The sequence below is a fragment of the Mobula hypostoma genome, chromosome 24 (genome assembly GCF_963921235.1).
Source record: "Mobula hypostoma chromosome 24, sMobHyp1.1, whole genome shotgun sequence".
NCBI lineage: Eukaryota > Metazoa > Chordata > Chondrichthyes > Myliobatiformes > Myliobatidae > Mobula > Mobula hypostoma.
In genome coordinates, this window is record NC_086120.1 from 14,917,175 (window position 1) to 14,930,145 (window position 12,971).

At 38.4% G+C, this 12,971-nt stretch overlaps 1 protein-coding gene across 1 annotated transcript in view; it reads left to right on the plus strand.

Annotated features, from left to right (window-relative positions):
• The window catches only part of hdgfl2 (HDGF like 2), an 82,264-nt gene extending 73,002 nt beyond the window's left edge, over positions 1 to 9,262 (plus strand). The window contains exons 14-16 of the mRNA XM_063032237.1: positions 2,586 to 2,787; positions 3,388 to 3,514; positions 6,961 to 9,262. Coding sequence (XP_062888307.1) covers positions 2,586 to 2,787; positions 3,388 to 3,514; positions 6,961 to 7,057 — 426 coding nt within the window. The 3' untranslated portion in view covers positions 7,058 to 9,262. The remainder of the gene's footprint in view (positions 1 to 2,585; positions 2,788 to 3,387; positions 3,515 to 6,960) is intronic.
• Positions 9,263 to 12,971: the final 3,709 nt, after the last annotated feature.

The following is a 12,971-nucleotide window of genomic DNA, read 5'->3' on the forward strand; positions in this document are numbered from 1 at the left end:
GCGACCACCATGTACAAAAGATTAAAACGAATGCGATATGATGCTGGCTTCAAGCTGAAGGTTGTTGACTTTGCTAAAGGAACGAATAATTCTGCAGCTGCTAAGAAGTTTATTGTAAACGAGAAACAAGTGAGAGAGTGGAGTAAGGCAGAGGATATGCTGAGGGAAAATGCCAAAGATGAAATGTGCAAACCGCGGGAAAATATGCCAGTGGCCAGAACTGGAAGAAAAAGTTTGAGTGGGCGAATCACCAGCGATCGTCTGGATGCATTGTTACCGGAGAAATGATTCGAGTTCAAGCATTGAAGTGGGACGAAAAACACCGTAAGGTCAGCGAAAATTTCAAAACCGTGCAAAGTTGGTGCACCCGATTTATGAATAGACGTGATCTTGTGTTGAGACGAAAAACAAAGGTTGCTCTGAAAATTCCAGCGGGGTGTTGTTGTTTACGTCCAAAAACGCTGCTGGATGGACGAAGCTGGTTGCTTGAAGTGGGTTAAAGAGGTGTGGCGTCAACGTCCCGAAGATTTCGGGGAAGAAAAAGTCGCTACTTGTCTGGGACATGTTCAAAGTGCACTTGTCAGGTGAGACAAAAGCAGCATTGAAAGATGAAAATACAGATATTGCAGTCATCCCCGGTGGTTTGACGTCTGTGCTCCAGCCACTAGATGTGAGTTTAAACAAACCATTCAAAGAATTTATGCATCGACAGTGGAACGAATTTGACTCAAAAACAGCCAATAAATAGGCCCTGTCTTCTGTGTGTTCGTTTTTCCAAAGTTGGAACCCTCTGTATAAGCCGACCCCCTAATTTTAGGGCCAAATTCTCGGCTTATGCACCTGAATTAACGGTAACGTATTTTCTTTCATTTCAATAGAAATAAAATTAAGTAAAGAACTTGGAAATGTATTTTGGCATTAGCATAAGAACATCCCAAGTATAAAGAAACCAATGACAAGCCAGAAAGGAAAACTTGTGTGATTGAAATATTGGTAAGCTCCAGTTTTAAAAGTAACAAAGATCCAGAGAGATTTAGGAGACAGGTAATTGAATATGCTTCCAACAGTGAGGCAATTCCCAACTGAATTAAGTATCTGTAAAGAATGCCAAGATGGAAGGGATTGAAAGTATAGGATAGTACAAAGCTAGAGATTTAAAGATATGGGAAAGGAATTTAAATGTGATGCTTTTTGAGGACTGGAGTCAGAATATGTCTCTGGTCCATTCTGCCTTGCCCTAATATTCAGTTTTGAGCTATTTAATTGTGGAGGGTGATAATCCAACAAGGTAACCACTGAAATGACCAAAATTGTAGATAACATAACGGCTTCAGTGTTGATTCAAGCATTGTTGGTTACAAAATTATGTTATAGTTGTGGGTGTAAAGGTTAGCAAGGTCCAGTAAGATAGTTGAGGTCATACATACTTTCCTTGAGTAGAAACCATAGAAAAACTGCAGCACAGAAACAGGCCTTTTGGCGCTTCTTGGCTGTGCTGAACCATTTTCTGCCTAGTCCCACTGACCTGCAATAGAAACCATGGAAAAACTGCAGAATAAATTAACTTCTAAATTAGATAATTTTTAAATTTTTATATATTTTGAAAGTAACTTGTATCTTCCCTTGGGAGTTGGAAATGAATAAAGCAAGTAACATTTACACCGAGATTCTGCAAATACTGGAAGTCCAGAGGACAAACACAAAATGCTGGATGAGCTCAGCAGGTCAAGCAGCGTCTATGGAGGAGAATGAACAGTTGATGTTTTGGGCCAAGACCCTTCATCGAGACTGAAAGGAAGGAGGAAGCCAAAATAAGAAGGCGGGGGAGGGAAAGGAGCACAAGGCAGGAGGGTATGAAATGAGAAACTGGAAGGTGATGGTGGAAGAGGTAAAGGGTGATAGAAGAGCATGGACCATTGGAGAAAGGGAAGGAGGAGGGGCATTAGAGTGAGGTGACGGGCATGTGAGGAGAAGAGAAGTGGAAAGAGGGGAGCCAAAATGGGAAATTAAAAAAGGGGGAGGGTTTACTTTAAAAGTAACATTTTGTATTTGATCCAGCACAACATCCCACCCACCATCGATCTTCAGGCCATGCCACTTGGGACTTGTGTTAATATTATTTTGTGACTGTATGCGCTATCGTGATTCTATGTGCTGTGTGTGACTGTATGTACTGTGTTTCCGACATTAGCCCCAGAGGAGTGCTGTTTTGTTTAGCTGTATACATGTGTATAGTTGTGTAACAATTAAATTTAAACTTATTAGAGTTGGCCTTGGGGCAAGTTTCTAATTAATTTAAGGCATTATATTTTATGACTTGGTGAATTAAGGAAAATGTGTTTTTTGTATTTGTTAACTATATTTCTTTAATTTTCCTTCCTTAATTACCTTGGCTCTTGGAAGTGTCAGGCACTGACGCTGAGGTATCTCCCCAAAGAGTTGCAAGCTGCACCATTCCTCATTAGTGTTTTTGGGCTTGCAAAGCCTGTTTTGAGACCATGCTGAATAGAATGCAAAATTGTGCTTTATTTGATAGGACCTGGTCTTGCTCCTCATGTTGACATATTATTGGCATTGTTTTCCAGATACGTCGCTATAAAGCCAGCCAGGAAGTCATGACAAAAGCTGGGGAGATCTACAGTCATTTAAAGTCCATGTTTATGGGAGGAGATGATTCTAGCAACAATACATTGAAAAAGAATCCCTCTGAACTAGAGCAGCAGAAAGATAAAACCAAAGAAGAGGAGAAAGAAGCTGAAAATAACACAGCAAAGAAGCAAGACTCGGGTAAGATTCTGTTAGGTAGGATCCTGTAATATAGGTTGTAGCTCGGTGCTATAATATCTGATATTCTTCCCAGTCTCCCTTCTGTGAGTTGGAGGCTATTTCTTTTGTACCTGTGTAATGCCTTCAGAGCTCTATTATTAGTATCAGCCTCCTTTGTCCCATTCCTGAAACATATCAGTATAACTACGTTCTTTCTGATTACGATCTTAATTGATGAGTTTTCACTCTGTCTTTGATAAGTTCATATTTCTATATTTATTGTAAAATTATATTCCTTGATAGGAGGTCACTTGCAGGAATGATCCCCATGTTTGAGAGTTAGCAGGTCTGTGGCAATTGTGTCAGTGTAATTTATATATAAGATTTGAGAGTAAAGAGGGAGAAATTTATCATTGTCTGAGCAGTTGTGCTTGAAAATGAGTGTAATTGTGCAGTAGGATTCAGCTTGACATCACTTCTGTTTGTGGTCAAATATACTAGAAGAAAATTAAAATGAAAGGAAAATATTTATGTAATTTTTCTGGTTTATTTCTGAGTTAGATTATTTTTTATTTTAAAAAAATCTGCATTTGATCCATTTCTCCAACAAACTTTCAACAGATTTTGCAGTAAATGGAGAGACGGTGTCTGTGAAGAATGAGACTCTCCCGGAAAATCAAGAACAAGATCGACCACAGACAGAAGAAGGGAATGATACTGAGGACATGTTGATTGGCAAAAAAAATAGGTAATGGTGACATAAACAAAAGAATTTGATCTGTACCTTTGACATGGTGTCACATGTGGATTTTGTTCAGTTGCTGTATTTTGAGATATATGTTTGTAGATTCAAACAAGCCTTATTATAGACTTCAGAAAATAATTTGGATTGATTATTGTTGTACTGACGGAATATGGCTATTTTGAAGCTCACAGAATTGCAGTATTCCCTCAGTACAGCAATGGTCAACCCAAATTCGGTAGTTTAAAAAAAAAATACCACCTGTTGCTTTATGAGAGAGGATTCCCCTAATGGCTGACGTTTTGTTGTGAAATCCAGATCTACGGAACTACAGCATAAAGATTTGATCTGGAGTTTTATGATGGAGTAAAAAGATAGATGCTTTGGCACCACACGCAAAATGCTGCATGGCCTGCTGAGTTCTTCCAGCATTTTTTTATGTGTTGCTTGGATTTCCAGCATCTGCAGATTTCCTGCTGTTTGTGATGCTTTGGCATCTGTCACTTGACATGTTCCATCTTGTATGGGCTTGATATGTTGACTGTTTATTCCCCTCCAAAAATGCTACCTGACTTGCTGAGTTCCTCCAGCATTTTATGTGCGTTGCTCAAGAATTCCAGCATCTGTAGAATCTCTTCTATGGGCCTGTGTTAGTTCAAGGCTTATTTATGTGGGAACTATTGGCCATGGTCAGTTGTCTTCATTCCATTACAGGAGTTATGTCAATTATCAGGATGTTAAAATGTAGTAAATACACACATTAATGTAGTTTTATTTCCAACAGAAATCCAGGATATATATCCAAACAACTTGGCAGATGGAAGTTATTTTTGAAGATCAAAAACTTTGCAGTTGCTGAAAATCTGAAATAATATTTGAAGAAGGCTCAGTGATCTGAACTTTTAACTGTTTTTCTCTCCACAGATCTGTTGACTGCTTCTAGCATTTTCTATTTCTGTTTTTCACTTCTTAAGTTATTGTTCAAGTAGCAGTTCAGATAAATGTAGCTGCAGTTTTGGGCAAAGCCCAGGAGATGATTACTAGGTAAATGATTGTTTTTCATTGCTTTTCTGGGAGTAACCAATAGGAGAGCAGATTCTTGGTGTATTATTTCATTTAGAAATTATCATCTCTTCAGCATGCTTTTAGAAATATAACCCTAGATTTTGTATTCAAATCCTCAAGACTCTCACTCACTACCAAGTTGATATTTTAGATTTGTGGGGTAGAGCCCAATGTGCACCAATCCTCCAAATCTCCATCTGGTTCATAATACAGGTTTCCCCCACCATCCGAAGGTAGAGCGTTCCTATGAAACTGTTCGTAAGCCGAAATGTCGTTAAGTGAAGAAGCAATTACCATTTATTTATATGGGAAAATTTTGTGAGCGTTCGCAGACCCAAAAATAACCTACCAAATCATGCCAAATAGCACACAAAACCTAAAATAAGAGTAACATATAGTAAAAGCAGGAATGATATGATAAATACACAGCCTATATAAAGTAGAAATACTTTTCCACAATCATTACTGAACTGTTCTCCGTAGCGAAAATCTCACGCAAACGCCGTCGACAGAAAATATCATGCAAGCACTGTTGGCAAGAACACTCTGTCCAGTAATCTTTAAGCTATGAAGCTGCCAAATCATACCAAATAACACGTAAAAATACACAGCCTATATAAAGTAGAAATAATGTATGTACAGTGTCGTATCACTTATGGGAATCGGGAAGATAGCTTGCCGAGCACACTGATGATGGTGTATTAGACTGAGTCGTCGCAGGTTCGGATGGTGCCGTGGTCCCCACCCTCCGGGCCGCTGAACGATACATTGCAGTGAAGCATGCAGGGGTCCAGCGGTAGCCGGGAGGTACACAGCACATCTTTAAGAAAAAAGCCGAAATAAACAAGCTAATTAATTAGGTGCCGCCCGGCACATAATTGTCGGCCCAGATCAGTGCCAATTTCTGATTGTGTCGTCTCTGATCTGGGCCGACAATTACGTGTCGGTGGCACCTAATTAATTAGCATGTTTATTTCGGCTTTTTTCTTAAAGATGTGCTGTGTGCGTCCCGGCTACCGTTGCATTCTCCGCGAATGGGTATCTGTCCGTGGCCTGGGGGTTGGGGTGGTGGGACGTTGTTGTGTCATCTCGTTGTCTCTTTCCATTAGAGCAGGCAGCTCATCTTCTATCTCTGCCCGCCTCGATGTCGAAGGTCGAGGTTCGTCGTCTGCTGTGGCTGATGTGGAAGGCTTGCTTGACTGCTGAGCCTTGCGTATTTTTCTATCACACAGTTCTTTAATAAGGACTCAAACCATCCTGCAAATATCTCCTAAACCAACGTACCCTTTCAAAATTAAAGTCGTACTTTATCATTACTCATTCGATTTCGATTGTTATCCTTTTTTCCAATTGCATCAGCTCTTCATCTGTCAGTTCTTGGTGATGGGATGCCAAAACCTCTTCAACATCATGTTCGTCAGCTTCCACAAGCCAAACTCACGTTGTCCTTACTTTGTTCACCACGATCAAAATGCTTAATTATGTCTAGTTTTACTGTAAGTGTAACACCCTTACGAGCTCTTTCAGGCTTTTCCGATACCATAGAACTCATCTTGCAAACGGCTGCTCACAGGCACGTGTTAAAGCAAAGCAGTTCCCAATCCAGGGGAGAGCGGCTGCTTGGGGCGCGCTTTGCCTTTTATCGCGCACTGATTTTTTTGCGCGCTGAATTTTTTTCGTAACAGTGAAAACACCTTCTGAAAGCAAAAACAGGGTACTAATGTAGGTCTTTCCTAACAGTGAAGTTTCGTAAAGCGAACGTTGGAAAAATGGGGAACACCTGTACTAAGGCCAGAGGTGTTTGATGACAGTGTCCTGTTAAATGATTAAACTTCTGCAGTATCAAACTTGGTAATTAGAACCAAACTTTTCAAAATTTTCAGTCAAAACAAAGGGCTGAAAGTAGTTAGCAGCTCCAACAGTATCTGTGAAATGGAATGACATTCTAAGTTACTGACCCTTTATCAGATGTGATGTAAGGAAGCAGTTGTGAAAAATTTGGTATGAATGTAGAACTTTAATAATAGTAATTGATGCTAACTTATTTTTAAACATGAAACTAATCAACTTTTGTTAAACAAGGTAAAAGAGGGAGAAGTTGGCTGGAGTTGGATCATGTCAATCTTGCTTTTACTGAAGGATAGAACAGTTTTCAGGGGCTTAAATGATCTTGTTTCCACATTCCTGAATGGTTATAGTTTGTTTAAACCAGCAAACCATCAGTGCTTGTTGACCGGATAAGGCTTCACTGTTCACTTCTCATTTATTTCAAAGTGCGGTACATATGTTCTTGTCATTGTTGATGCTGGATTTGTGAACAAATGGGGTTGTGTTAAAAAAGTTATGGGAAAAGTAGAAATGACAGTGTTTATTATTTCCTCCTTTAGTGCTCCAGATTTATTAGAAGTGCTTCCGTCAGATGGTAAACACACCAGTGGCACAGAACCAGTCACAATGGAGATGGAGTCAGCCATCAAGAGTTGAACCTTTGAATCCAAATCAACTGTGGGACACGTTTCAAGATCTGGGTTACTTTCAAATAAGAACATTTTGTCACTTGAATTGTCCTAGAATCTAGTAAAGACTGTTTGGTTTTGTTGTCTGCCCATACAAAGAAGCTGAAAGAGGTTACTTGTTGCGCAGAGCTCTGTTTTTCTTCATTTTGTTGAAAAGAGAACAAAGATATTTGTCAGCACAATTAAGATCTTTTTTTCATAACCTTAAGAAGGAGGAAGTGAATGTGATGCAAGTACAAAAATGGCTGCTTTTAATGGATGAAAGGTATTGATGGGAAATTCCTTGGATGTTCTTCTGATCAGCAGAAATCCTGGATAAATGTGTAAGCAGGGTTCCTGCTGAAGTTCTGGCAGCCAATCTGGAAAACACCTGAGGAAATCATGATGCACGCTTTACTTAATTCTATAGACTTGAACGTATTTGTTCTCTGACTTCACTTGAAATTATTTGTTTGAACATTTTGTCAGTTGAAGTATGTTCTTCATGATGGCTTGGCTCACAGAGTTGGTCATTTTTTTTTCAAAACCTCTTCCAGCTACAATGGACCATTACACATTTCCCCCAAAATGACTAATTTCTCAGTCCATATATAACTTAAAGGAAAAAAAAAACCTATGTAGACCTTTCAGTTTTATGTCATTGTAAAATACAGCTTTGTAACCAATTATTAAAGTTTGACCTTGTGGGAGTTTGTACGTGATGTTGACACTGATGTAGTGAAGTTTTTTTAAAGCTGCTTTGTATGGAGAGTAGGGTAGAAGAGAGTGACATTGCAGGGGAGACCCATACATGGGTATTAACCCCTTGAATTTGTTCCTCTCATGCCTTCCAAACCCCAAAAATGCCATTCTATTTGTTCTTCCTTTTATTCTTAATAAAGTGAAGTCTTGCCAACTCTTATAATTTCATAAGACCTCAAAACTGTGGAACAACTTATTTCTTTGTCTTCCGTTTCTCCCGTAGCTTGGAAAGCCAGTAGGTTGAGTTCTGGGTTCACCTAATGTCTTCTGTTTCTTCATTAACCTAAACATTTTTTCATCTTAACTGTGGTGGTCTGCACTGTAAGACATGATCTTTGGCTTTTGTTTATTAATTTAAAGGAAAATAAATCCTATTGTAAAAGACCACCAAGGATAAATGGCCTTTAGCAGGTTAATTCAAAAAGTTTTAAAATGCAAACTTTTATATAAAAAAATTGTGTGGTGTTTTCTTTTCTAGTCAAATTTATTGAAATGGGAAACTAATCAGCCCACCATCAAAATATGGATACTTAAACTGAATACTATTTAACAATTCTGGTCATGGATTCAGTTGACAAAAGCAGTCCTGAAGAAGGGTGTTGGCACAAAATGTTGATTGTTTATTCATTTCCCTGGGTGCTGCCTAACATGCAGAATTCTTCTAGTATTTTGTGTGTGTTGCTTTGGATTTCTAGCATCTGCGGACTTTCTCATGTTTATTTTTTAAATATTTGATGAAGAAGATCCAACTTCAGATACTGCGTAATTACTGTTCAATAACCTCCATTCTTTCCCTGCAGACTGGAACATCGGAACCAGAACAATTCAAGTACTAATGTAAGACAAGCATTGTGTAAGTAGTTGTAGTTTAGTACACTCTGGTCAAGTTTATTTGTATAATACTCCTACTGTATTGTGGTATTAGTTTGTGGATGGTCTCCCTTCTGGCAAAAGTAAAAACAAGATAGTATTTGTATTGAAGTGACATGTGTGATGCCAAGATCTGCAAGGAAAGGATAAGCAAATTTAGTAAGCCAAAGTCAAAAAGCTTAAAGGCCCAATTTCAATAAATATCATTGTAATAGAAATTTGCTGCTGAGAATATTGTTCCTAAGCTGCATCTTTCATGAACTTCAGGTACACCACCATACAGGTACACACTTCCCCGCTGCATAAAACTGCAACTCATTACACACTTTTACCTACATCATTCAAGCTCTATTGTTTTTCATTTAGGATCTTCAAAAATGAAATTCTTCCTCTCATTCACATTTTCTTCATTTAAGACTTATGCTTCTGATGCCTGATGCTCTTTCCCACAGATACACTGGCCTGATCATCAACTACTAGCCTGTTTTTGTTCAAGCATTTTGTTCCTTTGAAAATATTGCAATAGTTGATGCCAGAATGTTTTCTTTTCATCATTTTGTCTGCTACCTTAGTTCCAACATTGAATAAAATTTTAAATTTCCATTGTAGCTGAGCATGGATTAGAGAACAGCCTGTGGTATTTGACTGTAATAGGAGTGCCTTGTTGGTTTTCAGGTACTTATTTAACGTAATTATTCGAAGGTAGTTAGTTCACTATCTATAGCTGAAGCTGAGAATTGGTCATTCTTAAAGGACTGCTAGAATCCATAATTTAGGAATTGTAGAAACTGGCATTTTTAGTTCTACAATAATTTCTTGTTCCTGCATCTCTGTCCCTAGGCTGCTTGAGCTCTTTGGTGGCATAAAGCTCATGCAATCTATTCAACACTACATAAACACCAATCTGCTGCCTGTTCTTCATCCCAACTATTGAATCCCTTTTTTCTATAACCATCTGAGTTATCCATATAATGTTGTGGGAGTAGGACTCCAAGGCACGGGTGAGTTAGATTGTCCACGTGGTACTTCTGGCTGAAGATATTTGCAGATCTTCAGCCTTGTCTTTTGCACAATCATGGCCATCATGCTCTTGGATCTTTCAGCTGTTTAATTCCCTGCCACAATGCATTACTAGTTGTGACAAGGGTATTTATTTAAAAATAACTGATATAGTTGGTAGATTAGAAAGACAAACAGGGGTTAGACTATACCCAGAATGTTACTTTAATACCTCTAAGCATAGGAGAGTACCGTCCTAGTCATTTAATGAGGGATACTGATCTATGTGATTGTTCATATTCACATAGTGGAACATTTCCTCCATTCTTATTAAAATCATACTAATTCTTATAGATTTATGATATTAGCAAGTTGGGAGCAAGTTTGCCATAATTTCTAATGGGACTATAAATAGAGGAGCTTAAACACATTCTACATTTAGCGGATCCAGTAGCAACGTCACAGTAAATACCATGATTAATAAACATATACAGTTGCAAGAAAAAGTTTGTGAACCCTTTGCAATTATCTGATTTTCTACATTAATTGCTCATAAAATGTGGTCTGATCTTCATCTAAGTCGCAATAATAGACAAACACGCAAACAATTGTACTTCTCGTCAATGCTGAGTACACCATTTAAACAATCACAGTCTGGGTTCAAAAAGTATGGGAGCCTCTGCGGTAATGCCTTCTACAAAAGCTATTTGGAGTCAGGTGTTCCAATCAATGAGCTGAGATCGGAGGTGTGGGTTGTTGAGGTGCCCTGTCCTATATATTAAAATAGATGCACAAAGTCAGGGTTACTGACAGCCTGCTCTTTTAAGAAAGGTTTGTTTATTTGCCCCATGCCTCAATCAAAACAACTTTCAAAAGAGCTTAGAAGAAGAATTGTAAAGATGCATGAAGCTGGAAAAGGCGACAGAAGCACTACTAAAGACCTGAGTGTTCCTCAGTTCACAGTAAGAGAAACTGCATACAAAGGGAGGAAATTCAGTACTGTTGCTGCCCTCCCTAGGAGTGTGGATCCTGCAAAGATTACAAGAGCACAATGTAGAGTACTGAAGGAAGTGAAAAAGAACCCAATGGTAACTCTCTAGAACTTGCTGAAGTCTCTGTTCCTGTGTCCTCCATAAGAAAAACACTGAACAAGAATGGTGCCCTTGGAAGGACAGCATAGTGGAAGCCACTGTTCTTCAAAAATAAACATTACTGCATGTCTTAAGTTTGCAAAAGACCACCTAGATCATCCACGATGCTTCTGGGACAATGTTCTGTGGACAGATGAGACAAAAGTTGAACCTCTTTTACAGAAATGGACAGTGCTATGTTTGGAGGAAACAGAGCACTGCACACTAACTGTAAAACTTCATCCCAACTGTGAAGCATGGTGAAAGGAGCAGCATGGTTTGGTTCTGCTTTGCCGCTTCAAGGCCTGACCAGCTTGCAGTTGTTGAGAGAACGATGAATTCAACATTGTATCAAGACATTTTACAGGAGAATGTCAGGGTCGAGGTCTGTCACCTCAAGCTTAATAGTTGGATGATGCAATAAGACAATGATCCGAAACACAAGAATAAATCAACAACAGAATGAAATTTAAAAAAAAATAGAATTTGTGTTTTTGAATGGCCAAGTCAGATTCCAGACCTTAACCCATTTGAGATGTTGATGTAAGGTATCCCAGAAATATTGATGAACTGAAACAGATTTGTATGGAGGAATGGTTTAAAATTCCTCCTCGCCATTGTGCAAGTCTGATCAGCAGCTACAGGAAATGTTTGATGGAGGTTATTGCTGCTAAAGGAGGTACCAGTTATTAAATTCAAGGGTTCACATTCTTTTTTCAGCGTGGACTGTGAATGATTAAACGAGGTGTCCAGTAAAGACATGAAAAGTACAATTGTTTGTTAGTAGTTTAGGTAGATTGTGTTTGTCTGTTATTGTGACTTGGATGAAGATCAGACTACATTTTGTGAGTATTTAATGCAGAAAAGCAAGTAATTGCGAAGGGTTCACAAACTTTTTCTTGCAACGTTAATTTTGTCATTCTTGCAGCTCTCATCTTCAAGCAATCATAGATGCAGCTTAGGAAAACCAATCAACAATTAATGTAGAAAGAAATTTTGGAATTATTTAATGAAGAAATAAATATATTGACATATAAAATGGCAAACTAGAAGAATGATTAATGGATGAGGCGAGGCTATTGGAAAGTTAAGCCTGTTCAAAATTACAAGTGCTTCCAGGAAACTGATGATTCCTTGGTGGTTTTGGCAACTTATTTTCTACAGTTAAGCTGAAGCAACAAAATCCAATATGTTAAGTAAATTTCAAGTGACAGATGCATAATTCTGCATTTTAATTTTTTATTACTCACTGATGCCAGGCAGATGGTCTCTGAAGAGTATTGATAATGGCTGCAGTCCCCCATCTTGTAAAGACACTGCCCAGAAGGCGGCAATGGTAAGCCACGCAAGAAAAAAAAAATTGCCAATAACAATCATATGACATGGCACGTAACAAACAATTATTCACTAACGTCAGATATTGGTAATGAAAGTGCAGCTGGTTATACGAATAAAATTTAAGCACAATGTTTCTGTTGCAGTGGTAGTGCTGGATCACTTTATTTCTGAAAACATCCTGCCAGTGCAGTGGTTCTTTTATTGTTCAACAAGCCAGGGAGAAAAGGAGTGTATACAAGTGCAGAACTGCTCTTGCACATTTAACACATTAGGATTACTTTAGGAAATATTTTGTCACACTGGAGAACACAAACTCTGTAGTTCCCTCTTCTCATTGGCTGTAGAATCAATCAAGGCTCAGAAGTAGTACTGTGACCAACTGCAATCAATCTTCATGCAACAGGCTTCATTAATGTTTCCAGTGCTTGCTTCAAAGTAAAATTTATTGTCAAAGTATATATATGTTACCATATACTATCTTGAGATTCATTTTCTTGCAGGGATTTGCAGGAAAATGAAGAAATATAATAACATTTCCAAAAAAGCTATTCATAACGAAGACTGACAAAGTACCGATGAGCAAAAGAAAACAAATTCTGTATATAAAAATACTGAGGATATGAGTTGAAAAGAGCTCTTCAAAGTGAGACTGTAGCTGGTAAAATCGGTTCAGAGTTGAGGTGAGTGAAGCTGTCCATACTGGTTCAGGAACCTGATGCTTGTAGGGTAGCAACTGTTCCTGAATCTAGTGGGATGGGACCTAAGGCTTCTGTACCTCCTGCACATGGTATCAGCAAGAAGAGA